Source organism: Meriones unguiculatus, chromosome 8 (assembly GCF_030254825.1).
Source record: "Meriones unguiculatus strain TT.TT164.6M chromosome 8, Bangor_MerUng_6.1, whole genome shotgun sequence".
NCBI lineage: Eukaryota > Metazoa > Chordata > Mammalia > Rodentia > Muridae > Meriones > Meriones unguiculatus.
In genome coordinates, this window is record NC_083356.1 from 70,337,616 (window position 1) to 70,364,432 (window position 26,817).

The 26,817-nt window shown below is 55.5% G+C and overlaps 1 protein-coding gene across 1 annotated transcript in view; it reads left to right on the plus strand.

Annotated features, from left to right (window-relative positions):
* Nucleotides 1-1,197: 1,197 nt before the first annotated feature.
* Rxra (retinoid X receptor alpha) overlaps nt 1,198-26,817 on the plus strand; it is an 87,568-nt gene continuing 61,948 nt past the window's right edge. The window contains exon 1 of the mRNA XM_021638115.2: nt 1,198-1,476. Within this exon, the coding sequence (XP_021493790.1) occupies nt 1,449-1,476 (28 nt within the window). The 5' untranslated portion in view covers nt 1,198-1,448. The remainder of the gene's footprint in view (nt 1,477-26,817) is intronic.

Here is a 26,817-nt window from a genome sequence, read left to right on the forward strand (position 1 = left end):
GTGGCCTTCCTGGGATGCTGCTAAGAAGCATCTTTCAGAGGACCCCATAACTGTTCCTCTTTACAGAGGAGAAAAAGTACAGTCCTGGAGTGCGCCCAAGCAGGACTTTCCTTTTTGTCTTGAGGGGAGGTGCTCTCTGTAGGTAGCACCCACTCTGTGCAGCCTGTGGACTTTGGTAAGCCCCTCTGCCAGGGCCTCCACGTTGGATGTTGGTCTGGCAGGCACCAGCTGGGAGTGGAGGAAGGCGGGACTGTCGGTTGCCTGGCTTGGCGCAGGGGCACAGTGCGCTTAGGAAGGCTGGCTTGGCTCCACTCAGGTAGCTCACACCCAAATCCGAATTCTAGCTGCCCAAGACGGCAGGCGGGTTGCGGAGGAGGCCCAGGCTCTCCCTGGGTAGGAGTGCTTCCTTTCATTTTTAAACAAACAAATCATGAATTTAAAAGTCAGGGCAGAGAGCTGCCCAAGATATAAAATTAGCCTTGGGGCCACCGGCCAATGTCCGAAGCCAGCAGCAGAGTCTCTCGAACCCTGAGCCTTGGGGGGAGGGGGGCGTCGGGTTAACGTGGGTACACGGAGCGGGGGAGAGGGGCACCCGCTCCAGTCCGGCCTGTGGTCAGACACCATGGTCCTCTTTTGGCCTCCCGCGTGTTAAGTGGGAAGGGACTGGAGCGTCCGAAGATCAGCACCCCCCTGCCCAGCTGCCTGCCTCTAGCTCACCGCCCCTCCCCGGCCTCAGTTTCCCCACGTTGCCACCCGGGTGCGCAGGCCCTCGGCTCTCTTGAAGGGAGCCTTGCCGGACCAGGGTCCTCGCGCGGCCACGGCCGGCCTCTTTGTGTGTCCGCGCAGACAATGGCCCGGCCGCTGAGCTCTTCTCCCAGGCCGGCTCTCCTCCTCCTCCTCCACCACGGGCCGCGGGGTTTTTGGGCAGCCGGGGAGGGAAGGCTGCTTTAGCCCGCCGCCCCGCCCTCCTCCCACGCCGCCGCCCCACGGCTCCTGGGAACCCCTGGCAGACGCAAACTTGCAAGTTTGCAGGGCGCTCACAACTCGGGCCGGGCGGCGAGCGCGGGGCGGCGGCGACGGAGGCGGTGGCGGCGGCGGCGGCGGCGGGCGGGGCGCGCACCGGTTGCGGGCGGGGCGAGTGGCGGCGGCGGCGGCGCTGCGCGGAGTCCGCGCCCGTCGCGGGCCCCCCGCCGCTCCCCCCGCTGCAGGCCGGGCCGGAGCGGGTCGCGGGCGCGCGGCGGAGGCGCGCGCGGGTCGCGCGCAGGCACAAGTAGTTTACATTGTTGGGCGACTTTTGCAACAACTCGCCGCGCCGCGGCCTCCGCGCGCCGCCGCCGCCGCTGCCGCCGCCGGCTCCCCGCCGCCCGGGCCCGGGCCGGCCGCGCCGGGGGCCGCTGCGCTGCCGCCCCGCTGCTCCGCCGCCGGCCGGGCATGAGTTAGTCGCAGACATGGACACCAAACATTTCCTGCCGCTCGGTGAGTGCCGGCCGCGGCGGCGCGGGCGAGGGAGGGGGCCGGGGCCAGCGGGGCGGGGGCGCGTGCGCAGCGCGCGCGGGGGGTCCGACCGGGCCCGCTGGGCCCCGCGTAGTGGCGGTACCGAGAGTTAGCGCGCCCGGCCCGGGGAGGCGAGTGGGCACGGGGCAACTTTTCCCGGGCCCGTGAGCGCGGCGGGAGAGGGCGAAGGTGCCGGGCCTCTGACTTGCTGGGGAGCGGGAGTGGGCGGCGGGGCTGGCTCGAGCGGCAGGTTCGTTCGGGACGTGGAGAGGGTCCCTCACGGTGCGCCCTGCGCGTCTGCGGACCCCCGGGGCGCCTAGCCCCAGCCACCCAAGAACCCGGCCACGCCAGAAGAGCAACTTCTGCGCTCGCTGGAGGGTTCCGGGCCTCCCTGGCACTGGGATGGGAACGACGCGCTGGCTCCGGGAGGCCCCTGCTCTTCCCGGCTTCTCCGGCTGCGGTTTGGAGAAGGCCGCTGGCCCCTGGGTGTCTGCTCGCCCAGGACTGAGTCTGCGATCTTGCCGTCCCCGACAGCAGACGCTAGGTGGGCATGGTCACTCAGGGGCCTCTGATCAGAAGCATCAAACCCAGAACTGGGGGCCCACGCTCTGCCACCCATAGTTGTTCTCCCTGGTATTTAGGGGGAGGACAGTCCGTAGGCAAAAGAGTCGTTTTCTTGTCCTGCTCTCCTCCCGCCAGCAGTTCTCAGCCAGACAGCCTGCCAACTCCAGGACTAGAACCAAGCAGAGTCGGAACCCTCCACCCATTGCTCTCCCTGGGGTTTTAGGAGCCAGAGGGAAGCAGTGTAGGGAGACTTTATAAATGAGCTCCGGGAAGGATATTAATTTGGTGGTGAGGACAGCAGCCAGGCTGTCAGGCTGGTGAAGAATTTGTGCTGAATGGAAATCAGGACAGCTGATTATGGACGAAGCTCCACGATGATCACTGCCTCTTTGCTTGCCAACCCCATATGGAGCCTGGGGTGCAGTTTGGCTACCCTGAGGAGGGATCAGAACTCAGCATAGCTGCTGGGACCTTTGGTGATCTGGGAAGGTGGCGCAGCTTTAATCCCAGCCTCTTTGCAGCCTAGAGACAGGTCTGTTGCAGAGTGACTGGGGAAAAGTGTTCCAAGTTTGTCGAAGCTTCAGCCACTCCATCCTTATAGTAGTGGTAGAGACCATGAGGGAATCACCTGAGCTTGGGGGTCTCACTCCCAGGCTGTCAACTCCTATCTGTGTTGCAGTTGAGAAGTGGCTGGGAGAGGCCACACTTAGAGGCTACAAATGGTAGGCTTGGCATTGGAACCCCCTGCCAAAGTCGGCTGACAAGAAAGCTTTGTTACTGTGGCTTGTTGCTGTGAGGCCTGAAGTGGGGTTGGTGGGACTCCCGAGACACCTCTTTCTCCTCCAGCCAAGCCTTCATGTGCACACAGAGTTGGGTCCTTCAGGATAGGAATGCTTTCCTCAGTCTCTAGCCTGGGACATGGCTAGGTCCTGGCAATACTTTGGCTAGGTCTTGAGACGGGAACAACACCCCAGAAGAGACAGAGCCCATTCTAGAAGTTGACAAATACAGGACTGGGAATGAGGTTGCAGGATGGATGGGCTGGAGTCTCATGAAAAGGAGTTGTCTTGGAGCTACTGTCCCCCCTGCAAAGAGACCCAGAGTCTTGGGTTCACAGAGTGGTGGCTCTCAGGACCAGCTTGTGGCCTCCCAGGCAGCCCGTGCCCCAGGGCTGAGTGGTGAGTCCTGGGCTCTGATTACATTTTATTTTTTACTAAGCTTGTGACCAGCTCTGAAGTCCAGTGCAGTTGAAGGTCCATTTAAGCGGTTACTTGTCTAAGCTCTTTTGTCAACACAGCCTAATCCCTCCTGGGGGCTGAGTGTCAGAGGCGCTGGCTCATCCAGGGTCCTCACTAACTGCCTGGGTCTCACTTGAAGTGGCTAGGAAAGTTTTGCCATCTTTTTTTTCCCACTACCCTGCCACTTTTGGGGTCTGGGACTGAGGGCTCTTCCCAGCATGCATTGTGTAGGGTTTGGTGGTCCAGGTAGCTTCTAAGCCTTGGTCCATTGAGTTGATCAGAATGAGACAGATCTGGGAAGAAAGGAAGGCTGGAGAATTAGCCTCAGGCAGCCGCCGTTTCCTGGCTTTGCTGCCCAGGGCTGGCCTTCTTCCATGCCGGTCAGGGATTGGGGTAAGGGCTGGCCTCAGCCTGGATGGTGGGACTGGAAGGCTGAGCCTGCAGAGTCCAAAGGTCTCAAGCCTGCACTGACCCTGTCAGCTGTCAGCGGCCCATTTGTTTGGGAGGGTAACGGGTTTCCAGAGGCAGGGCTCTAGGCCTCCAAACACCCTCTTTTGTGGTACTTGGGGATCTGGTGAGCTTGGGGCCTGTTTGAGGGGGCTTTTAGTAACATCGGAGCCCTTGTGACCCAAAATAGAGCACATTCCGGGCGTCCCGAAATAACAGGGTCACATGACTCTCAGGAGGCTGGGCTTGGAGTCCTGCTTGGGCCTGATGAGGCAGTTCATGGTTAGGCCCCCAGCTGCCTACTGATTTGGGCATTTGTTTTGGGAAACTCTGGAGGGGACCCTGTGTTTGACTGAGGAAGTGTTAGGGTGAGAAAAGTTATCTCTGCATGGTGGTCTGGCTGGTGGTGGCCTTTCCTGCCTATATTCTTTGGGCTGGGCTGGCACTGACTATTGTGCTGGGCACAAGCATTTGTCTCAGATGTGGGCTCAGAGAGCTGGGCCTACAGGAAGGACTCACTGAGTGTGGGGAGCTTTGCACACAGCCCAGGTCAGCACTGCTCAGAGTCTGTGGGGAGTGTGGGGTGCATAGTTGAGCCTGCAGCTTGATCACATGGGGCAGCTGCCGTGGGCTGGCTCCCAGGTCTGCCAAGACCCAGGCGGCTCTTCCAGCTGTGCATGTCCTTCAGGGCTGGGGCTAGGTACACCTCCTCCAGGAGGCCCCTCTGATTTCCCTGCTCCTGCCCTGTACCATTCATGCTGTGGCTGTTCTGGAGGATGAACTTAGGAGCGGGGACCTCTACCCTACCCTCATGCCGTCCTCTAGGAAGGGATGAGGTATAGAGGGGTTGTCACTCTGGTCACTGTAGGGGTGCTCAGGCCTGTGTCTCCCTACCCAAAGGCTGACCATGCATACTAAAGGGGCTCTAGTATGCACATGTGTGAACAGAATCAAGCTGTATAGAAGGTGGTCTGAGAGAATCTTGGGCCCACCAATCAGTGAGCTTCTTATTTATAGTGGTATTATGGGGTCTTGCTATGTTGGAACATGTTAGAGCATGTTTGGGCCAGGGTCTCCACGGTGAGTGAGGCCTGGCTCTACAGAGAATTGGGCTGGTGGTCCTGGCGCAGCTATCTGAAGACGTGGGCCTAGAACCTTGTGGATGGCCTAGGGCCAGGACAAGCCAAGACCTGCCTTCCTTCCCTGATCCTTAGGCCTGAAGCCTGTGAGCTGGGCAGGACCTAGAGCTATCAGATTGGCTGCTGGATTTTCATGGGAACTGGCCATCAGCCGGGCCCTGGATGGGGGCAGGAGGCCTGGCTCTCAAGTGTAGGTATCTGGAATGTGGCCGAGAGTGTGTCTGTTTGGGGGAATCACCTTCCGTCTTTGTCCCAATGCTGTTTTTAGAAGATATTTAAACATTTATCTATGTGTGTATATGGACATGTGTACTGTGTGTGTGTGTGTGTGTGTGTGTGTGTGTGTGTGTACATGCAGGCTGATGTGCCACAGCATTTGTATGGAGGTCAGAGCACAACTTATGGGAGTTGCTTTTCTCCTTTCACCACCATGTAGGTTTCTGGGATGGAACTCAGTCCGTGGTAGCAAGCTCCTTCACCAACTTCCAGGGCTTTTAAACAGGCTGGTTTCAATGCTGAGGAGGGGCTGGGGGAGGTAGACTGTATGCCTGCCCGCGGGCTTGCAGCATGCTTTCGGTAGAAGGTATACTTGTTCCTTTCCGGTTCCTTCTTTCCCTTCAGACTCTCCTCCATGGCCATGTTCTCCCTCACAGCCTCACAGAGGTCCTTGAAGGACAGCCGCAGCTGGACAATTGATACCAGCCATCTGCATCTGTGAAATGGACACATTCCTTGTTTTTAAAAGACTGTTGGGCATGTAGCCTGTTTTGTCCTAGGCTGGTTGTGTGTTCCCAGAGTTCTTTCTGTGTGCTGTGACTCTCTGTTTCTCAAGGTGAAGCCTGTATCCAGGTGTTCTTTGGGCTTCTGCCTTCAGTCAGGATAGGACTGGGTTACCAGTGTTGAGCCCAAACCATCTTGAGAATCCCCGGTGCCACTGGGTATGGTAGCAGAGGTGAAAAGTGGGCATCAAAGGAACACAGCTGCAACCCTTGGCTGGGTGTCGGATGCTAGGTTTCCTTTCCCCTTCTAGGCTCCCAGGATAGACCCCAGCTGCTGCCTGACTCTCCCCAAGGCCCAGCGAGTCTGGTGGAGCGAAGGATTGTGCGTGAGCACACCCACCCGAGCCTGGTGCGAGATGTTCTGAGCAGTCGTGCCCCAGCGCCTCACAGACAGGGAAATTGCACCCTAGAGTTACAAAGCAATTGTCTAGCTCAGCAGCTGAATGAGCGTGAAACGGAGCAGAAAGCAGCTAAATAAAATTGGCCCAGGATGTGTGTGGAGCGGCCTGGGTGTGCACAGACACATACTCCCCACCCCCACTTACCTGGTGCTGCCTTCTACCCCACTGTGAGGCAGCAGGCCAGTGCTGCGGGCCTCCCAGGGCCTCCTGAACTTCACGAGGATCTGTGGGTCTGGGCTGCTTCTCAGAACCACTGTTATTTTAAATCTCCCCTGACCTGTTCAGGACCTGCCCACCTGGAGAGGGTGCTGATACGCATCCATGGGGTGCCTGCTGTGTACTGGCACTTAATTTAGGACCTCATGGGCAACACAGGGCAGCCTTGCTTAGTGATGGAACTCCCATGGTTGGATCTGTTTGCCTTGGCACTTCAGTGTCATGGCTCTGTGTGGTTCTCTGCTCTGCAAATTGATTTCCCAGACAGGCCCAGCCCTGATCTTCATCTGGGCCAAAACTTGTTCTTGAACTAGCTCAGGTCCTGTTCTGTCAGCACCTCAAGAAGTTGCCTACAAGAGTGGGGTCCATGCCCAGGCTGGTTCCCCAGGAACCCTGCTCCTACCTCTGCTTCCATCCCTAGGCTGAGTAGGTGTTTGGCTGTTTATGTTTGTTTGTTTTGGGTTTTTGAGACAGGGTTTCTCTGTGTGTCTTTGGCTGTCCTGAACTCACTTTGTAGACCAGGCTGGCCTCAAATTCAAAGAGATCTGTCTGCCTCTTCCTCCCTGAGTGCTGGGATAAAAGGTGTGTGCCACCACTTTCAGCTCACTGTTTTGCCTTTTGACTGGTAGATCTGATCTGAGGTCTCACTGTGATGGCTCTGGACCCTTGACCCTTGAAAGCCTTTCCTCCTTCCTCAAGACTCAATAGAGAGTGACGCCTCCTTGATTGTCAGGCTGAGGGCATCTCTGGGTGCTGGGAGAAATTACCAGGCTCCACTGGGCTATTGAGTGGGGGCAGCCAGTGGCACCTTCTACCTGAAGACCCAGTGACTTACTCTGCCTCACCCTGCCAGATCCACAGGGACCTGTGGCAGGGGACCAGAGGAGGGCAGCCCTATGTGGTCCCCACGGCAGGGCACGGACTTGGTTATATCTGGAGTCCCTGTCCAGAACATGCATGTACACATGTATGCATGCACACATGTGTGCATGGCCTTTAGGAACCCAGAAGCATTGGGTTGAATTCTTCCTAAGGAGGCCCCAGGTCTGTGGGTGGCCTCCATCCCCATGTAATCAGGGTGCACCTACTGGGCACAGCCTCCTCATCTCTCAGCCCGTGGAAAGGCTGGCAGAGGAGGGGGTGCATGGCAAGAATAGCTAGACCAAAGGCCAAAAGTCAGGCCTGGATGCAGGAGTCATGGTGATGGGTGGTGCGAACATAGGCCCCCTGGATATGCAGTGGTGGGTTGGAGTCAGTGGGGTGGGGCTAAGGAAGAAGTGTCTCCTATCTGGTTGTGGAGCCTCTGGTTAGGTCCTTCTCACAGTATCTATGCTGGGGAGGGGGCTCCCATTGGATTCCCTGGGGGCTTAGGCTGACCCCTGGACTGGCCTTTGGAGTCTCCTCCTTTCTTGGCTAGTGGCCCAGCTTTTGAGGATTGAGGAGAGGATTCCCTTCTTGCTCATTCCTTGTAGTTTACCATCTTCCTGTACTTATGCCTTTGGCCTGTTCTTAGGGGAAGTCCCTTAACCCGTTGGCTGATATATCTCAATACCTGGGGCCTGTGATGTCAGGGTCTCACAGAATGGTGAGGGAACAGTTTAGTGGTCATAAATTTATGCCCTGGTCTGGGAGGACAGGCAGGCCAGTGTATTGGATGGTGCTAGGGACTATGTTGGCCTTGGAGGAGCCTGCAATGTGAGATTAGAATAGGGGCCACGAGGGCCATGGTGAAGAAAACCTTTCTGGGCTTGGCACAGGGACACCAGGATCTCTTTCGGGGAGAGGTCAGTGTTGAGGCTCTGTCTAGATGTGTGTAGCTAAGGCTCTTCCTTGTCTGAGTTCAAACCTGTCCTTCATGATGACCAGCCCTGTTCCAGAGGCAAGTTCTGTCAGATGGGCTGTGGACTCAGGGGAACTAGAGGCCCAATGTCTATCTTCCACAGAGAACAGACTCTGTCCTAGTCTCTCCTGGACCTCTGTGGCTAGACCCAAGTTCCCCAGGCAGCATTCTGGAGCCCAGGACTGGGGCCGATGGCTGTCCGTAGAAGGTGTAGCATCCTGAACGGGAAGGAAGGGGAGCATGCTGGGCTGGGTCTAGGCTCGCTCCCCCGACCCCAGGGTGTGTGTGTGTGTGTGTGTGTGTGTATCTGTCTCTCTCTTTCTCTCTGTGTGTATCTGTCTCTCTATGTGTGTGTGTCTATCTCTCTCTCTCTTTCAGTGTGTGTGTGCGTGTGTAAATCCTGCAGCGCCTGTGGATAAGCCCTGCGGAGTTCAAAGCCACTGGGTGTACACAGGCTGTAATGAGGTTACTGATTCAACTGGCTTCCTGGTGCTGCAGCCCAGAGTGTAGGGAGGCTGGGAAGCCCCGTGAGGGATCTAAGTATCCCATAATTGACCAATTTAGCTTAAGTGTCCGTGCTGGCCCCGGGCAGAGGTCAGGCGGTGACAGTCCAGGTGGCTGGAGTAGCTGCTTGCAACCTCAGAATGTGGCCTGTTTGTCCAGGCCCTCTGCAGTGGCGCCCTAGGCTGCCTACCTGGGCCTCTCCTCCCCACTGTCTGCAGGCTAGCTGGCTTCCCACACAGGCTACCCACTGCCCTCTGTGTTTCTGCCTTGGATCATTGCAGAGGGTGGCATTAGACTGTCTTGATTTTGGTTTTTGTCTTCAAACCAGTTGCTTCTCTGCCTGCTGTCACTCTGCTTCCCTGCAGGGCCTATGGGATGGGATTACAGGCTGGTGGAGTGCATGCTTAGCCCGGGTGGCTCCTGAGTGGCCAGCTCCGATCCGTTATCTTTCTGCGAGTTCCTGAGGGTAGAGCCAAACATGTGTTGCCCAGCTTGAACTGATGGAGTCCACCTCTGGCTTTGCTGTGGTTGGAAGATGCCCAGTGCTCTGGAAAGGGGCTGGCAGGGCCATGTAACCGGTGTCCAGACTTTTCACCAGACAGGTACTCCCCAGATAGTGGGCATGGGTACCATGCAGCACGTGTCAGTGACATCCTAAGACATTCCTTCAGCTCAGTGTCCCCATGGGTGGGCCATGAGTTGAGACAAAGAGATGGGGCTCTCTGCACTGCAGGCCTCCTTCAGGGCCCCTGGTAGAGTGTTCTTTCTTCAGATTCACACAGCGTCTGTTGCATGCCCTTTTGTCACCTAGCTATACAGAATGGCCTTTTAGAGATGTTGCAAATGCTCTTGGTTTGGAATGGGGGAGTCTCCTGAGCCCCTCATTCTGCCCTGCCCAGGTGCTCTCTGCATAGCTGTGTCTCTAAGCAGCTCTCTTTTTCCATCTCTGGACCCCTGGCAGCTAGAGGCCTCTGTCTTTCCCTCCTGGTACCTTGCTTTGTTCTTCTGGGTAGGTGGCCAGTCAGTCATGTGACACAGCTGGGGACCTGCTCCTCAGGAATGACTAGCTGAGGTGGCTACGAATCAGATTGGGGTATCTCTGAGACCCAGGAAGCCATGGGCTCCCAGCCAGCCATGGTGGTGGTGGGGCTGGACATGGCTTTGGATCTGAACTGGAAACATTAGAGAAGACACTGAAGGTAAGGAACAAGCATCGCACATACTGTGGTTCGTAAGAAAGTGGTGGGAGGACAGGGGTGTGAGGCCTACAGATGGGTGGGTAAGCCCCTTGTTGGTCTTAAGTTTGGACGAGCTATCTCTCCTTGGGCTCTGACCTCCCCTACCTAGAACTTTTCATGGCTTGCCATTGCCCCAAGTTTACCCCAGCATGACCTACATCTGAGGGCAGGCGGCTCTGACTACAGACCTGCCAGCTAGCTCTCATCCCTCTTTCCCATCCAGCTTCTTCATATTTAATACTTACTGGTAACTAGACTGGCCTGTGTGGTGAGAGCACTACATCTTGGACTAGTGCTTCTTGGGCCACCACAGCCAGAGTCATGTCCTTGGCGTTCTTTAGTTGTTTCACCTGTAAGATGTCTGGGAAATCGGGGTGCTTCAATGGAGATTTTGAGTCATAAGTCACAAGTTTGCGAGCTAGGCTGTGGATTAAAATAGGCCTTTCCTTGGGAGATATGGTCCCCCAGCTGAGGACCTAGGATGAGATGCCCAGGTGAGCATGAGTGTAGGTCTTCCCCTGAATGGTCCAGCTGCCCAGCCAGGCTTCTCTAGCCTGCCTCTTGCTAGCTGGGTCACAGGCGTGTGCCGTGGGAACAGTGAGTGTGTGTGTGGGTGTGTATGTGTGGCTGGCTCATGTGGGAGTGATTAACTCTGTGCAGAGCTGAGGCTGAGCCCAGGCCTGGTAGGAAGCCCCTCAGCTGTTCCCTTGATAACCTGGTGTCCCATCTCTCTCCTGGTCCTTAAGACTTCCTGGGTAAGGAATATGACCCTACTGACCCATTACAGGCCATTGCCCACTGGAGGGTGCTAGCTTTGGCATAAGTGGCCCTTGTCAGGCCCATTCTGGAAGGAACAACAGGGTTCTCCCTACAGTCAGTCAATCTCCACACCTGTGGTCCATCCTCATGTCTGTTACCATGGACCTATTTGGTGTCATCTGCCCAGGAGACTATAGGAAGTCCTGTCCCTGTCCCTCCTTGCTGGCTGGAGAACAGCTCTGATTGGGACCAGAGTCCAGGGGAGGTGGCAGAGCCGCCACCACCTACCCTGCTCTGGACTTTCTTCCTAGGATCAAGGTTGAAGAGGTTGAGAGGTGGGGACCTTAGTCACTGGGTACCAGGGCCAAGAGGAGCAGAGCTTCTCTTCTTCTTGGGCTCCCTGGGCATGATGTCAGGACACCTGCCACCACTTGATGATGGGACCGGGGGTGGGTGGGTGGGACCTGTCCTAGAAAGGCTGGGAAATGGTGGTCTCCAGGCCCTGGAGCTTCGTAGGGCTGCTGGCCCTCACCCTCTGCTGCGTGTGCGATCTGATTCAGGGTGCGTAACTCTATTCCTCAGCTGGTTTCCTTGGTGGCAAGCAGGAAGGATGGACACCCTGTTTTGGCGGAGGTGAGAAGTACACATTTGTGCTGCCCTTCGGGACCCTTGACTGTTTATAGCAGAATTGGGCTCAGCCCTTTTCCCAGGGTCCAGGACCTGAGTCTTTCTGGACAGGCTGGATCTGCATGCCCTGCCTTTCAGGGGAGATGGCTCCTGGGCTGTGTGCTGCAGAATCCCTAGTGCTGTGTGCCATAAACACTGCAGTATGTTCATAGAATGAGTTAACGCCCTCTGCCGAGCCCCTAACCCAGAATTAGCAAGGTGTCTTTTCTGGCTTCTGGGGCAGGCTTCTTTGATGTTGCCATTCCTGAGTCTGACAGCCGTGTGCTTCTCCCTGTGATGATCAAGCTTTAAAACTTCTGGGTGTCCCCTGGCTCTAGCCTCCAGCAGTTGTGTTTCTGACCACAGCATGAGTGGGTGCAGTTTCAGAACTTCAATCTCAAAGAGAAATCAGATGGGCTGGTTTCTTATAGCCTGGTCTACTGAGTGCCAGTCTTGCAAGGGGCTGAGAAGCTGAGGTAGGGCCATTAGTACCCAGCCACAGAGGATCTCCCTGGGGTGCACAAGCAAGGCCTCCCTCTAGCTGCCAGGCTTCGGGGAGACACGCAGGTACAAGACACAGGACGGCCTGGGAAAGTCTGGGATTTCAGCAGGATGTAGAGATGCAGCTTAGTCAGAGACATGTTTAGGGGCATGGGGCACGGAGAGCATGGGATCAGGTCTAAGTGAGTGAGTACAGAGGGCCGGAGATAGGTAAGAGGACACTGAAGTCCGAGTGCTCTCCATCTCTTGGGAGATAGAGCCTGTGGCAGTGACTTGAGGTGAAGGCTCTGTTCTTATACAAGGGACAACCGCCAAGGCAGGTAGTAACAGGTGGGGTTGGTTACTAAGCAAGAAGTAAGGAAGGTCCTGGGAAGGCTGAGGACGGTTGGGGTCCCTCCCAGCTGCCTAGAGGATGCTGTGGTGAGTCAGATTTTGGGTGGACTCTATCCCATCTGTAGTCTAGGCCTATACTTCCTTCTAGACATCATGGACTCTGTCTTGATGGCTCTGTATAGCACAAGACTAAGCCACTACCAGCATGGTGCCCTCCCTTCCCCAGGTCTGGCATGAGTAAGAGGGGAGGTGGTCCTGGCTTTGTCTTGGACAGTTGAGGACTGCTGGAGAAGTTTGACTGACTTGGATGGGGCATGCACCTGGGGCCTGCAGATAGCTTTGTGACTCAGGATGTCCTCTTCAACTGCGTGTTCTTCCTGCCTGTGATGGCCCCTGTGAGGGGGGCTGGCCTGCTCCATGCCTCATGAGTATCCACGATGCCAGTCTGGTTTGGAAAGCAGAGCAGCAGGCACTGGTACCTCCCCTGGCTGGCCTGGCCAGTGTTATCTGTAAGGCCTCTCTGTACAGATGTTTGGGGGTGTAGTTACAGTCAGGCATCTGACCTGGTTGGCTCATTCTGACTCTCCATGACTGATAGGTTGTGGTTTATAAGGGAGAGTTTTGTAGTGTTGTGGGACCTTCTTGTGTCAGATATAATCTCTGTCCACTTGGCTGCAGGACATGAAGACCGCTTCTGGCTCCTGGATCACACTCCGGCCCAGCTGACACCTTTGGTTCCTATGACCCAGGCTGATACCTTCCAGGTCATAGGGTCATGGGACAGGTCACTGTGCCACCCTTGGAAGCTCACTGGTGGGTGGTATGTACCCTTTGGGTGTCTGGCTCTTGAAACTGGCTAGCAAGCTGGTTTTGGCTTGCTGGTATCAGAGTCTCCCTGCCTGCAGTGGCTGGGGAACTTACCTGCTTGTGGATAGTTATTGTGTCTCCTGTGAAGAGTGGCTGGGCACATGGTCACTCAGTACCCAGAAGATGGCTGCTGGGCCCACATGGCCCTGGACATGCCTGATAAGCTGTGAAGTAAGTCATTATCGGAGGGGGCTGTGCAGTCCTTACCTTGGCCATGATTCCTGCCTTACATGGTGGGAGACCCTGGGGGGGGGCTGCACCTGCTGGGACTTGTGGGTGAAGTGGTGTGGGAGCTGGCTTTTGGGGGGCCCCCTCCCTCCCTGGACCTCTCTAGTCCTCCTGGCTGCTGGCCTGCTGGCCATCTCCTCCCTCCCTCAGGTTTCCCTGGCTGCCTTTCTGAGAACAACACTGTGATTGTTGTCACCGTCACCATCCGCCTCCTGCTGTGGCCTCCTCACTTGGTGTGGGAACCTGGGGACCGAGGATCTAGGTTGTTAGCTGGTGGGCATCCGAGCAGGGCTGGTGGTCACTGGAGTCAGCCCTTGAGACCTGGAGGACTAGAGGGATGAAGGTCCTTTTGTCCTTTCGTCTTCAGCCCCCACTTGTTATCATTCATGGGGACCTCCTGCCCCCTGTGGAGGGTCTACAGCCTGCAGCTCGCTTGGCAGAAAGCCTGGACCCGGTTTCTAGCCTTCCCGCCTGTATCTAGGCCATGCTGGCCACCTCAGACTTTCCCCTGGGCTTTTAGAGCCCACACCACTATAAGCACAGGGTCCTCTTGCTTGTCTGTGCATCTGGGTGCTAGGCAAAGTGTGAGTAAGGACTCTGTGTGTGCCTGTGGATGGCACTTGTGTCCATGTCTGACCTTCTGTGTGTGCATCTGAGTCCCAGTGTGAGTGTCTCTGTGTGCATCTTGTCTGTATGTGAGGTTCTATGTATGATCCACATGTGAGCATGCGTGGTCATGTGTGTGTGTCTTAGTGTACACGTGTGTCCATATATTCATCCACATATGAGGTTGTATGGCCGTGTGTGTGTATGCTTGTGTTTGCTCATAGGCTCTGTGTTTAGCTACATTAAGTACATATGGCTGAGCATCTGTGTCTATGTTTCCACTTGTGTCTATTAATGGGGTTCTGTGTATTATCTATATGTGAATGTACATGATGTGTCCATATGTGAAGTTCTGTGTATTACCTATTTGTGAGTGTGTATGGCTATGTATGTGTGTCTGTATATATATTTGTGTTCAAGTATGAGGTTCTGTGTATTATCCTCATGTAAGCATGCATAGCCAACTGTATATGTCTGCATATGTGTGTCCAGGCATGAGGTTCTGTGTTTATTTACCTGTGCGTGTGCATGGCATGTGTGCATATGTCTGCATACATGTGTCTGTGCATGAGCGTCTGTTTATTATACACCTGTGAGAATGTGCACTCATGTTCATGTGGGAGCTTCTATATATTGTCTGTATGCGGAGTGGACATGGCCATATGTAAGCTTGTGTCTATGTGCACACCTGTGTTCATACATGAGATTCATGTAGTGCCTGTGTATAGGGCCCTGCGTGACATGGACATGCATACCCATGTCCATGTGTGAGAATCTGTGTCCTGCCCACATATGAGCGTGCGTGGCCATGTGTGTGTACCTATGTTCATGTATGAGGTCCATGTATTGTCCTTGTGTATCCATATGCACAAGGGACTTGTCATGTGTTATATTGCACTGTCCCCAGGCCCAGACCACCACAGCCAGCACTTGTCATCCACAGCACCCTTCTGAGGCACTCTAGGCACTCCCTGCCAGTCTGTATTGACCCAGAAGGTGCGTGGTGCTGTTGGGGAGAGGGAAACGTGCCGGCTAAGATCCAGTGGCCCTTCCCTGCCTTCTAATTCCATCTCCAAGGGAGGTCTTTGCCCAAGGGAAGGAGTTAGTAGGACCTGAAGCCAGCGTCAGTTGTGCACACTTTAGTGTAAAGGAGCTGGCGTGAATGCTGGCAAGGCTCGGCAGGGAAGGGTAGGAAGGAAGGCTTCCTCTCATTGTGTGATGAGGAAATCAGGTCTGAGGGCTGCAGGCAGGCTGAGCGGGCGGGGCAGCCGGGCTGCCTGTGGGAGACTGCTGTCTGGTGCCTTCCTCTCAGCTGTCCACTGTGGGCAAAGTGGTGTATTTGCAGCTAGGGAACGGAGCGGGGCTGCTGTGGGGGCTGCAGCACAGTGGGTGCAGTGCTGTCTAACTGCCCTCCCCATGCCTGAAGCCACAGTGAGGTACAGGGAAGTCATGTGGCCAGTTAGCTGATGAGCTAGAATTCGAATCCAGGACCCCAGGACTCCCCCTTTCAACACTTCCTGCTGGGTCCCAGGCGCCTAGTTAGCCTTATGGTGTCAGCAGGGGTGGGGACGCCTTGTGTCTGGGAGGTACTGGAGCCAGGCTGCCTTGCTAGGCAAGGAGATACCCTGTTTCCTTCACAAACAACTGGGGCTGGTCAGAGCAATTTTATTTTTATTTCCTATTTTTACTTCCTCGTGGGCTCTTTTCAGCAACTCTGGGTTAGATAGGCCCCACCCTCCAGTCTCCACCCGGCTTCCTGGCCCAAGCCTCAAACTCTGGACAGGAGCTCACATGCATGTTTATGTGGCCTGGGGACAGCACGCCTGGTGTTGGTGCTGGAGGTGGGGGGTGACTCTTGGCCTTCTCATACCTTGGGAGCAGCCCTGGGCTGTGGGTGGTGGCAGGTATCGGCCTTAGTGCCTGACTCAGTTTCTCTGCTCCCTTCTCTGGCTCTTGCTGGAGGGGTATGCACTTGGCAGGGTGGGGCACAGACTTGGGGAAATGTATCGGCAGTGTGCCCAGCTGGGGCAGGCAGGGTGCAGGGAGGGTGCTATCCCGCTGCTCCAAGGCTTGCGTGGATTTTGATTCCCTGGCACTGGTCCAGACCCAGCCCATATTGCTGTATGCTGTGTTACAGGTCTGCAGAGCTCATCCTGGGGTGGGGACTCTCTCCTGTCAGTTGCCATTACGGCACAGCCAGAACTTAGGCTGGTGACTGGCAGATATGAGAGCCTACACCATGGCAGACTAGGGAAGACAGGCCACTGTGACTCCCAGGCCTGGGCAGGGATATGTTTTCACGGACACCTCGGTTCACCGAGTTCCCTCGGTGTCAGCCCGCTAAGCCTTTCCACGTCTTGAGAGTCCGGGGGAGAATGGGGGGTTTGCCCCATTCACAGAGAGGACCAGGCTCAGAGAGGTGTCACTGATCTCCGAAGGTGCTTAGCTTGTGGCCAGGGTAGTGGCCTCAAACTTGGTGGCTGGAATTGACTGTCTCTGCACTAAGCCACCCATCAGGTTTGGGGCGTTTGGCCAGTGGGAGTAGAGTCCTCTAGCTTACCTCTTCGTCCTCCTGTCCTGGCACAGGTCGCAGTAGTGGCTTCCCTTCAGTGTGAGCCACATGGGGCATGTGGCCCGTGGTGGTGTTGGCGGAGCCTCCGTGTGTAGGTGCTGGGGTTTTCAGGTAATCCTTTGATTAGAGGCCAGGAAACAGAACCTCATTGTGTGTGCGTGTATGTGTGTGTGTGTGTGTGTGTGTGTTTGTGTGTGTAGGTTTTTCTTGGAGAGGTCCATCAGCTTACAGATTTCCATGTGGCTGCCTATGGGAAGTGCTTAGGCATTTGGCCTATGGAGATGAGGACAATCCTGCCTCATAGCTGTGTAAGCTGTCAGTGGGCCGCAGGGCTGGGCAGTGTTTATCCCTAGGCAGCGTGTGTATCCTAGGTGGTCCCTGGGAATCATGGGAGCCATCAGCAGATGGAAACCCTGGGCAGCATATGTGTCTTGGGCAGCATGCACACCCAGCTAGCATATCTCCTTCTCTGAGTCTTTGCTTTTTCAGCCCTCTGTGTGTGAGGCCATGGCTCTCACTTCTAGAGTTGTCATAAGAAGTAGGGCTTATCTCTTGGTTCTGGCCCTGAAGTAGGAGTGATGACTGAGGGCCTGTCAGAACTGCTGAGTCCTAGTCCCAGGGGCAAGGAGAGGAGTTGCTCATGAGTCAGTAGCCTGGGATGGGAGCATTCACGATGGGACTGGGGAAGGTGACGAGGAGGTATGCAGATCTACCTCTGGAGGAGAATTTCTCTGGAGGGGGTGTCTGGGATGGCTGCTTCTAAAACCACCCTGGAGTAGTTCCCAGGGCTAGGAAGGGAGACTGGTACTGGTTGCAGCCCTAACAGGGACGTGGGAGCAAAGCCCCACTGCTCTTTCTGGTGACCAGAGGAGACACTTAACCCAGCAGGGTCTCTATGCCTTGGGACCCATCCTCACTAGCAGTGCGCTGAGCACAGCCTTGAGCCAGGGTGTTCCACGCGGGGCTTCTTCCTCCTCTGCACAAGGTTTTTGTAACTGGGGAATAGCACTTCCTCCTTCAGACAGCAGGCAGGAGCGTGTTCAGCAGATGAGAAGGATCTGGTCCCTCGGGCTCTCCAGCCTCTGTTGCCCACCAATGTGGGACGTGCCAGACATAGGCCCGCCTCTGTGTTGGGCCTGGCTGCTGAGCCCAAGGGAAAGCCTGCCCTGTGCGCTCCCACCTCTGGGTGTTTGCTCATGTTCTCTGCCTGGTTGGTGGCCTCCCTGTCCCTGTGCTTTGTGCTCTCATCCTTGGGGTCTTAGAGCCAGTATCTTTGGGAGTTACCCTGGCCTGAGCTCCATCTCTGACCTCACAAGTTCATCAGCTGTGGGTTTATGGGGACCTGGCCTGTCTGGAGTCTGCAGCATAAATATGGACAAATCTACATTCCCTTACCTGTCTCCAGGCCTTCGTCTTCCTCTCTCCTTCTGTGTGAAGGTTATCTATACTGGGTTTATAGGGGAAGAGGGGCTAGCTTCTACAGCCTTTGTGGACTGGCACCAGCTAGGCCTCATCTTCTTTCTTGGTGCTCAGTTTCCTGCCTCAATACCCGCCACTCCCGGAAGGGGCTGTGATTGGGGTCCGCCCCATGTGCCTGACTCAGCAGCCACAGGGTGGGGGAAACCGGAGGTTTCTTGTCTAACCCCAACACCCTCCCACAGCTGAGATTCCTCTTATGAAGGTGGGTGTGGAGTCCTCAGTTCCTAGAAGAACAGGGTAGGGCCAAATCCCAGATTTTAGACTCCTCCTGGGTCCCGTGGATGCCTGCTAGGCTCTGCTGCTCCCTGTCGTGCCCTCCAGCCTCTTTGTCTCTGACAAGTGCCTACTTGTATACCACCTCCACCAGGCAGCCCTGCTGGGTTAGGTTCCTCCCGCCCTCCCCATGACTCCTGTGTTTCAGTGCTAGGCCAAGGCCTGATGTGGGCCCTGATTTGCAAGTGTCAGTGAACGTGGAGTTGGAGGCAGAGGAAATGACACTTCCACTGTGGTCTTTGCTACCTGGGAGTTGGCCATGTGACCACATCTCAGCAGGACAGAGGTGCCTAGAGAGAGTTGGGTTTGGAGTCCTGAGGCCTGGCCTTCATAGCTAGCTGCCTAGATGGCTTGTTCTGGAACTGCTTCCTGGTGAACTCTAGACCAGTGGTGGTTGAGAAGACAGAGTCAAGTGGGTGTACCGAGTGGCTGTAACCTTAGTGGTGCCTTAGTGTCCTTAGCTAGCAGATGCTGTCACGGTCTGACATCTACACGGGACAGGTCTCCAATGATGTTACAGGGGCTTGGGAGGTACCAAAGGGAGCAGCAGAGCCTAACAGTGGTCCTGAGCACTGCTGGGATAAGCTGAGTAACCGAAAGCCTGGTGGTGTAGTGTTTATGTCCCCTTGGTGGCTGGCAGTGATGTGTCTGACTGGCTGCCTGCACTTTGGGCCCAGCTCTAGGCCTGCCTGGACCTGGACAAGGCCCTGGGGTTCCTGGTAGATGCCTGGCCTCTCCTTGTTTTTGGCTTAGTAGTAGGCAGTGTTCATCCTCAGGTACTCGGGGAACCTGCCTGAGGAGGGTTCTCATGAGGCCTGAGGGACCGGGGAAGGCTGAGTCAGGACAGGGCAGAGGAAGGGGCAGCTGGGCCTGGCTAAGACCCTTCTGCCTGACCCTTCCTGTTTGACTGATTTGCCTGGTGGACAGAGGGCCAGCTGGAAGAGGCATGTGACATAGGCTGTGCTCACATCTTCAAGGGGGCTCCACTTCCCCATTGTGGAGCTGCTAGGTAGACGCTGGGGATCTTTAGCAGCACCCTCGACAGCATGTAGCAGTAGTGTAGGGAATGGGCAGAGGAAGGGTTAAGGGGCCCAGGCAAGTAATAATGTCTCTAATTTCCCTGTGTGATTTAATAAAAATGTAAATTGCTGGGTGGACGGCCGAACCGCCACAGCGTTGACCGAGATGGATTGCGGGCGCTCAGTGGTCAACCTGCCTTTGTCTCTGCATTCCCAGCAGACTGGTGCCTCCTGCTGCCCGGGAGGCTGGACACTGAGGGATAGACACGTGCCTCCCTCCGGCTCCCATGCCAGATGGGCAGCCGGAACACCTGGGCATCTGTTGAGGAGGGCTGCAGAGGAGATCTGGGTGGCCTGGCTGGACAGATCACCCTTTGTATCACCTGTCCCTCACCTTCTGGAGGAGTGGTGATTAATCCAGTATGGCTTGGAGCCTGCACTGAGCATGGTCGAGTCCTGGTATGTAGAGGGGTTACTAGTCACTGGGGCCAGGGAAGGCCTTCCTCGAGGTGACATTTGAGCAGAGGATATACATAGAATGAGGCCTGTGGGGATGGAGAGGAACTGTCTTCCAGGATGAGAAGTAGTGTGTGCAAAGGCCCTGAGATGGAGGCTCACTGGTCCTGGGGAAAGAACAGATAATGAGGGGCTTGTAGGCCGCAGAGCTAGGTCGGGTGTTGCAGGGTGCCAAATGGGCTCTGTTTGTAGAGTCTGGTGGGTCCCGATGAGAAAGGGCCTGGTGGCAGGAGTGGATTCAGAGGCTGTGGGGGTGTGGCACAGAGTGTTTGGGGGCTGGTGGATTGCAGTGATTGTAGGGTCTTTGGCTTCGAGTGGAGACTTGGAGTGGCCACACAGCTGGGGCCTGCTGGTGGTGCATTTGTGGGAACATGGATGGTAGGTTGTCAAGGGTGTGGGCTGGAGCATAGCTGCTTTGGGGGGGGGAGAGCAATGCATTTTGACAGGTTTTAGGGAGACTTAAAGGCCTCCTAGGAGGTGGAACATGAATGTCTGTGGTCAGGTAGGACATTTGAATGACCTGACTGGGAGACTAAAGTGGGTACTGGTGTTGTAGAAGGATGAATCTTGGGTATGTGGCTGTGAACGCTAGGTGCTGATTCTCAGTAAACTCGGGGCAGTTGCCTAGAAAGGTCTCTGGGGACTGACATTGGCCACTGTATCCACTGCACATTTGAGGACCGCCATTCCTAGGTCAGTCTGATCTCTGAGAGCATGGGTGGCCGACACACAGGAGAGGTTTTAGCTGTGTTCAACTGATCCCAAGTGGCCACCGTGCTGTCCAATGAGGTGGTTCTCTAGCTCCTGCCTGATTTATTTGCCTACATTTGCTCATGTTTTCATCGGAGGCATCAGATGCCACTGGGTGCCCCTATGCCCCATAAGGTCAGAGGTTAAGATGCTGCCTGTTGAGACGGGGCTGTTGGGCTGGAGTCGTAGTCTGAAGGAGAGCTGAGTTTCAGTGCACAGCTCAAACCTCCCATCCTCAGCCCTGAAACCCTGCCCTGCCTGTAGTCAGCAGGCTTTCATGGATCCTAGTTGTACATTGTGTGAGTGGAGGTTGTAGTTCTGTGTGAAACTCTGGAAGGGTCAGATGCCACTTAGTTGTGTCCCTCAGTAGAGAAGGCAGGTTCTTGCTGCGGATATTGGCTACTTATAATTTCTCGGGAAGGGACCAAGGCCACCATTTCACTCAACCCCCTGGAGTCCCTCCCTGGAGAATATCTGGCTTGCCACGAAGACACCAGTTCCCAGCTGACCTAGAACCACTGCCTCCCATGGCCCCAGTTGCCATTGCCTTTGCCTGGATAGTGGCAGTGGTCCAGCCTTGGATAGCTCTGGGAAGGGACGCTTTGATCTGGGTGGAAGGCTTGCTTGGGATTGGTAGAAGGGAAGCTGGCACCCAAAGGGACCTGGAGGCAGGAGATAGGGAGATCCTGGGTGTTGGGAAGGAAGAGTACGTAGCTGGTGATCCTGGTCAGCATCTTGGTGAGGCTGATAGTCCCTTTCAGTGGGATAGAGTGGCCTGTACTCTGGCTTGCATACCTCAGTGGCTGCAGTGGTGACGGGAAAGGTTGGTGGTTCCAGATGCTTGCTAGTGCTGGTACAGGATTGTGTGTGGATATGGTCCCATCATCTTGGGGTTAAGGGGCAGTGCTGCCTTGGTGTTGTGACTTTCCTCAGGTGATTTTCCTGTACAGGTGACATCCAGCTTTGGTCTGGGTCCTCTGGGGCCCGCCAGCTCATCTCATGAGATTTGGGGTCTTGAGTCGTATGTGCGTGCTCCCTTCCCTCAGAAGTGCAGCTCTGTGTCTTACTCCCCTAGTGCTGAGTCCGCAGTGTGGTGTCCCTCTGGGAGGCTGCACAGAGGAGGGACAGCCTAGCTGGCTGCATGCAGGCCACTCTGGGGGTAGAAGTGGTGTGGACGGTGAGTGCTACTCATTGTGCCTTCAATACCTCCCTCCCCCTTTTGGCCTGCTGGCTCCTGATCCCATCTGGGTCCTGTTCTCCCTTCCTTGGACCCCTGACTCATTGCTTCTGTTCAGAGCTTGATCAGCTCCAGGGTCAGGGATAACTGGTCTACCAGATGGCTGGGCAGGCACATTGGGCCAGCAGCATTAGGCTGCATCATTTAGAGAGTGTTTGATTAACCAGCCTGTCTGGAGCTGGCTGGGCAGCTGGGCAACATCAGCCCCCACTCTAAACTACGTGCGGAAACCACAGAGGAGGGAAGATCCGGCCTCAGGGAGCCCTTGGACTGGTGCTACAGAACGATGCAGCTAGCATAGTACTGCCTTCACTCCCCTGTCCCCTGTCATCAGTGGTGTCTTGCGGTGACCCCTTGACCACCTTGAGCCTCAGTTTCCCCTTCTGTAAGGGGAGAATGAGTCTTTATTTGTAGATGGTAGCCTAGAGTCTGACACCTCAGACAACAGCAGCCCTGATGGTGTCTTGATGTGTAGGTCCTGTGGGAACTGCCAGGGTTCTTCCTGTGGTTTCTGGTAGTGTATTCCCCTGAGTGGACCTTTGTGGTTCAGCCAGTGCCACATGGAGGCTGGGCTGTAGCCTGTGTGTTCCACCTGTGCTCACTAGGGAACAGGATGGGGGTGAAGGCACCTGCTGAGTGGGGCTCCCTGGCTAGAGAACCACCTTCTCTGGGAGCAGTCTGACTGTGTGGCCTAGAGCCGTCGCCTCAGGAGAGGAGAGGCAGAAGTAGGAGCAGGTGGGAGGTAGCCTCTGCTTTTCTAGCCATGCCAGGCCTGCATGAAGAGATGCAGTGGAAAGGCTGAGGGGTTGAGCTGGGCAAGTCCTGGTGAGTGCCTTGCCCTCTCTGCACATTGTCTCTGGTGACTTATCTGAGCCGGTGTTCAGCCAGGCTGGCAGTGGGCTTGGATGGACTTGGCTTGGCTGGCACTGCCAGGGGCTGCATGCGGTCTATTACGTATTTGACCTGGCCCCTGAGCCTAGCAAGATAGGCAGAGCTTTCTCTTCACTACCTCAGGGTCATTGCCTATAAACTGGGACACTCACCTTGCTGGGCTTTGTGCAGGCATGTGTAGCCTTGAGGGGTAAATGACCAGTTGTAGAGAGGTGTTGGCATAGTGGGGCAGGCCCTGAGCTCTCAGCACTTTGCTTTGGAAATTAGCATGTTTAGGGTCCTGATTGTTGTGGGTGGGACTTAACATATGTAGCTCAGACAGGTACTAAGATGGGCCAGGAGACGTGGTAGCTATCACTTGGGGCCTTGGGCCAACACCTAGTCCCTCTGGGCTGAAGTATTCTGCTTACAAAAAGCAGATATTGTTGGGGAACACAGGAAGACCTGAGCTAACAGTAGCATGGGGACAGTAGCATAAGGTTGGGGGGGGGGGGGCAAGTGTGTAGTAGTAGCTGAACAGGCCAATTTTCAGCTGCTACCCATGTGGGCTCCCCATCTTCCAGGCTGCCCTAACCCCATCACCCTAACTCGGTATCTTACTGACATGGGGAGCCTGGAGAAGGCAGTGATCCCATGCCTCAGGGAAATGCAATCCCTTTGTGGCCCCTGAATATTTCATCAGCAGATTAAAAATTGAAGCTATACCGTCCCTCTCTCCTCTGGGAGGGCGGGGGAGGGGCTTGCACTTTGTCTCAGGCAGGTTTGCGTATTTTTCTTGGTAATGGAGCCGTGTCAATTAGAAAATGACATTGCTGTTTAAAATGTCGTTCTGGGGCCCTCTTTAATTAAGGCCGAGATGGGATAACCAATCTGTTGCCGTGAATGAAATTTTAAACATCAGAATGAGAGGTGATGACGTGGAGCGGGCTTTGTCACAGAGTGGGTGCAGAGCCCTGGGTGATAGATGAGGCTGTGGCCTAGTGCAGACTACATGGGTGTGTGCGTGTGCGTGCGTGCATGTGTGTGTGTGTGTGTGTGTGTGTGTGTGTGTGTTGGGACCATGTTAGTTTGCAGCCTGTGGGGTGCATAGTCCTGATGCTGCAGTCCCTTGGGAAGGAACAATGCTGCCAAGGCTAGAGGGCCTCAGAGGATGAGCAGGCCTGGGGCACAGCAAGGGGAAGGTGCTCTGGAACTGAGTCTGTGGACAGGACAGTATGGCTTTTGGAGGTGCATGCGGTTGTAAGGAAAGAGTTCTGTTGAGTGCTGAGTCCAGTGGCGAAGGCAAGCTGGCTGTGGCTCTTAGGAGCTTCAGTTTGCATAGGTGCCTGGAAAACCCTGGCAGAAGGCTGTAGGAGGTGTCAGAAGGCAGAGATGTTGGCTTTCAGGTGGCTTTTCAGAATCTGAAGGATAAACATGGGAAAGGGTTGCATTGGGACCCCTGGGTGCCTGTAAGGCACAGTGAGGGGGAAGGTCACACATTCTAACTCTTGTGAGCAGGCCCCCAGATGGCGGCACAGGACCTGCTGGATGGCCTTGTCTTCCTTGCCTAGCCCCTGTCCAGCAGCAGGCAGAGTGGCCACTTGCCAAGGCAGCAGGCCCTCTGAGGGGAAGTGTCTGGGCCTCCCGGCCTCCCGCTGCTCTGTGCTCAGCGCGCTGGCTGCTGCTTGTTTTGCTTTGGCGGGGCCAGGCTCACCCTGGCTGCATCCTGCAGCTCCCAGGACTTGGGCTTGAGTCTGGAGTCAGCTTCCCTGGTGATACAGTAGGCGGTTGCCAGGACTGACTGAGAGGAGGGTGTGTGGCTTTGGCCTTGTGGCTGCCGGCCCTTTTTGTACCCATACTCCTGTGTGGTCAGCTGGGAACTCAAAAGCCTGGCTCCCTTCAGGGACGTGAAGGACTCTCACCCTCTCTGGGCTGGATCCTTTCTCTGATCAGATGGGCTGGATCAGCCTGCAGAGTTTTGCAGACCTTGGCTCTTCCTCCCACCTTGCTTGGCAAGAGGAGGTGAATCCTCAAGTCAGACTTTCCCCTCAGGGATACTTAGCTGTTTTCCTGATGCCTGCTTAGAATGGAGGACCATTGCCTCCTGTTTAGGTTCTCTGTTGGGCTGGCTTCTGGGGTACAGGTGGAGGACAGGAAGCTTAGATCTTCTGTGTGTCTGGAGAGTTGGGGCACAGTGTACTCATGTGACTGGGAGGGGTGGCCGCTGGGGTTTCTGGCCTGAAGAAAAAGACATTTAAGTTTTATGAGAAGAGACACAGCATTGAAGAGCATGGCTGGAGAGGGTATATGTTTATTCTCTTAACTAGATGTGAAGGGCTGCTGGGTCCTGCTCCGAAATCTTCCCAAAGTAGAATTTGAATTTCTGATGGCTCTTGATGGTGGGAGCCCCTTGGGCAAATGAGGTGGAGAGAGGAGACCCAGGTGGCTTGGGTGATGTGTGCATGCGTGTGCTACAGCACAGTGTACATAAGCTCTGCCCTGTGTGGCCTGGTCACAGGTAAGCCTCACTCCAAAGCCTTCGTTGCTTCTCAGAGGTGCTTGGTACTCATGTGTCCATGTACCCAACAGGACCGCCTAGAACATTCTGAGTGTGGTAGCCTGTGCCTAACCCCCTTTTTCAGTGCAGGGACGATGGTATTGAGACTTGTTTGCTCCTTTTATGTTTCCCCAGGACAGGCGGATTCAGTGCAGGATGACTGGGTATCTGGGGGTTGGGGAGGGTGGGGGGACCCAGTGATGCCTTTGAGATGCGATTCATTCTTGGGTCTGAAGCTACACTTTTGTAAGCCAAGAGACTCAAGACAGCTCAGACACCTATAGGCGCCTCCCTGGGAACAAGTATGGAAAGTGACCCGAGGTACTATGGATTGGGGTTGGGGCACGTGAGAGGTGCTGCTGTGGAGAGCTGTGAGCCAGGGTGCTGGAGCCTGTTCATTGGGCTCTGCAGTGATTGTGGAAGGTTGCATTGGTGATATTTGCTGTGGAAGAGCTGCACAGGCAGGGACACAGGCTTCAGTGGATTCAGCGGATCTCCTGGCACCTTCCACTTTAGGGATGGCAGCTTTCTTTCTTCACCATGTTTGCAGCTCTTGCTGATGCCTCTTCATGGGCCATCATGCTCCTGAGCAGTTAAGCAGTGTGGAGTACATGAAGACTGCCCCAAGGGCCGTGGCTTGGCCTGTCTGGCTAGGTAGCTGCCCTCTCTGACTTTAGAATTTAAGGTGCTTTGGGCTTCTGGTACCCAAGCCGCTGTCCAGCCTGTGTAGGCAGTAGTCTTGGGGTGGGGCCTGGCACCAAGCCTTTCTCCCTGTTGGTGCTCTTGCTGTGTAGTCAGAGGCACCCCTGGGCTGAGCTCAGTCATGAGCTCACTTTGCTCCATTGCTGTTCACCGGCCCAAGTCTGGGTCACTTTTTCCCTCACACTCCTCAGACCACAGCTGTTGCCATTCCACAGGCCTATGTGCAGAGCCTTTTTTCTGGAGTGAGAACCCATCGGTTTCCAGCTAAAGGTGGACGTGGAGGACAGAGGCACTGAGAGGCTCCAGAAACCTCCATTGGAGTCAAGGGTCCTGCCTTAAAATGCTGGAATTAAAAGAGCTAGTTCCCAGGGCTGAGATTATAGACAGACTTTGAGATTTAGAGCAAAGGTGAGCCACTGTATCCCTGCAGGCAGGAGCCCAACGTCCCTCTGCATCTCGTGGGCACCATCTGGGTGGACAGAGCAGGGGGTGCTGGAAGACAGGAGGAGAGAGGACCTGTGTTCCGAGAGATTTGTCTCAGTCTCCATCTTTCTCCCACAGGTCCCCAGCCACCTGGGGAGATGCAGGCCCAAGTGTATAGAATCTGTGTTATGGATCTTGGGTCCACCAGTACTGCCCTGTAGGCCAGAGGCAGGTTCAAGCATCCTTTGTGTATTTGAACTCACTCACTGGCTGGCCTCCCAAAGTAGAACTGTTCTTGAGGGAGCCCAGAGTTCCAACTGTCTCTTGATCACTCAGAGCAGGCCAGGGAGGTATGGGGCCCTGACCCCTCCCAGCCCCAGGTTCCTTGTCTCCTGTGCCCTCTGGAGAGCTGGAGATGAATGAGTTAAAGCCACTCAGTGCTCATGTGGAGACTGCCCGGCCTGGCCTTGCTGGTGTTATTTTTGTTCGTGTTTTTCTCCTTTGGGCTCCACTTTGCAGAGTCGAGGTGGGAAGGGAAAGGCTTACGTAGGATCAAAATACAGGTGTAGCAGGGGCCAAATGATCGGCACACGTGGTGG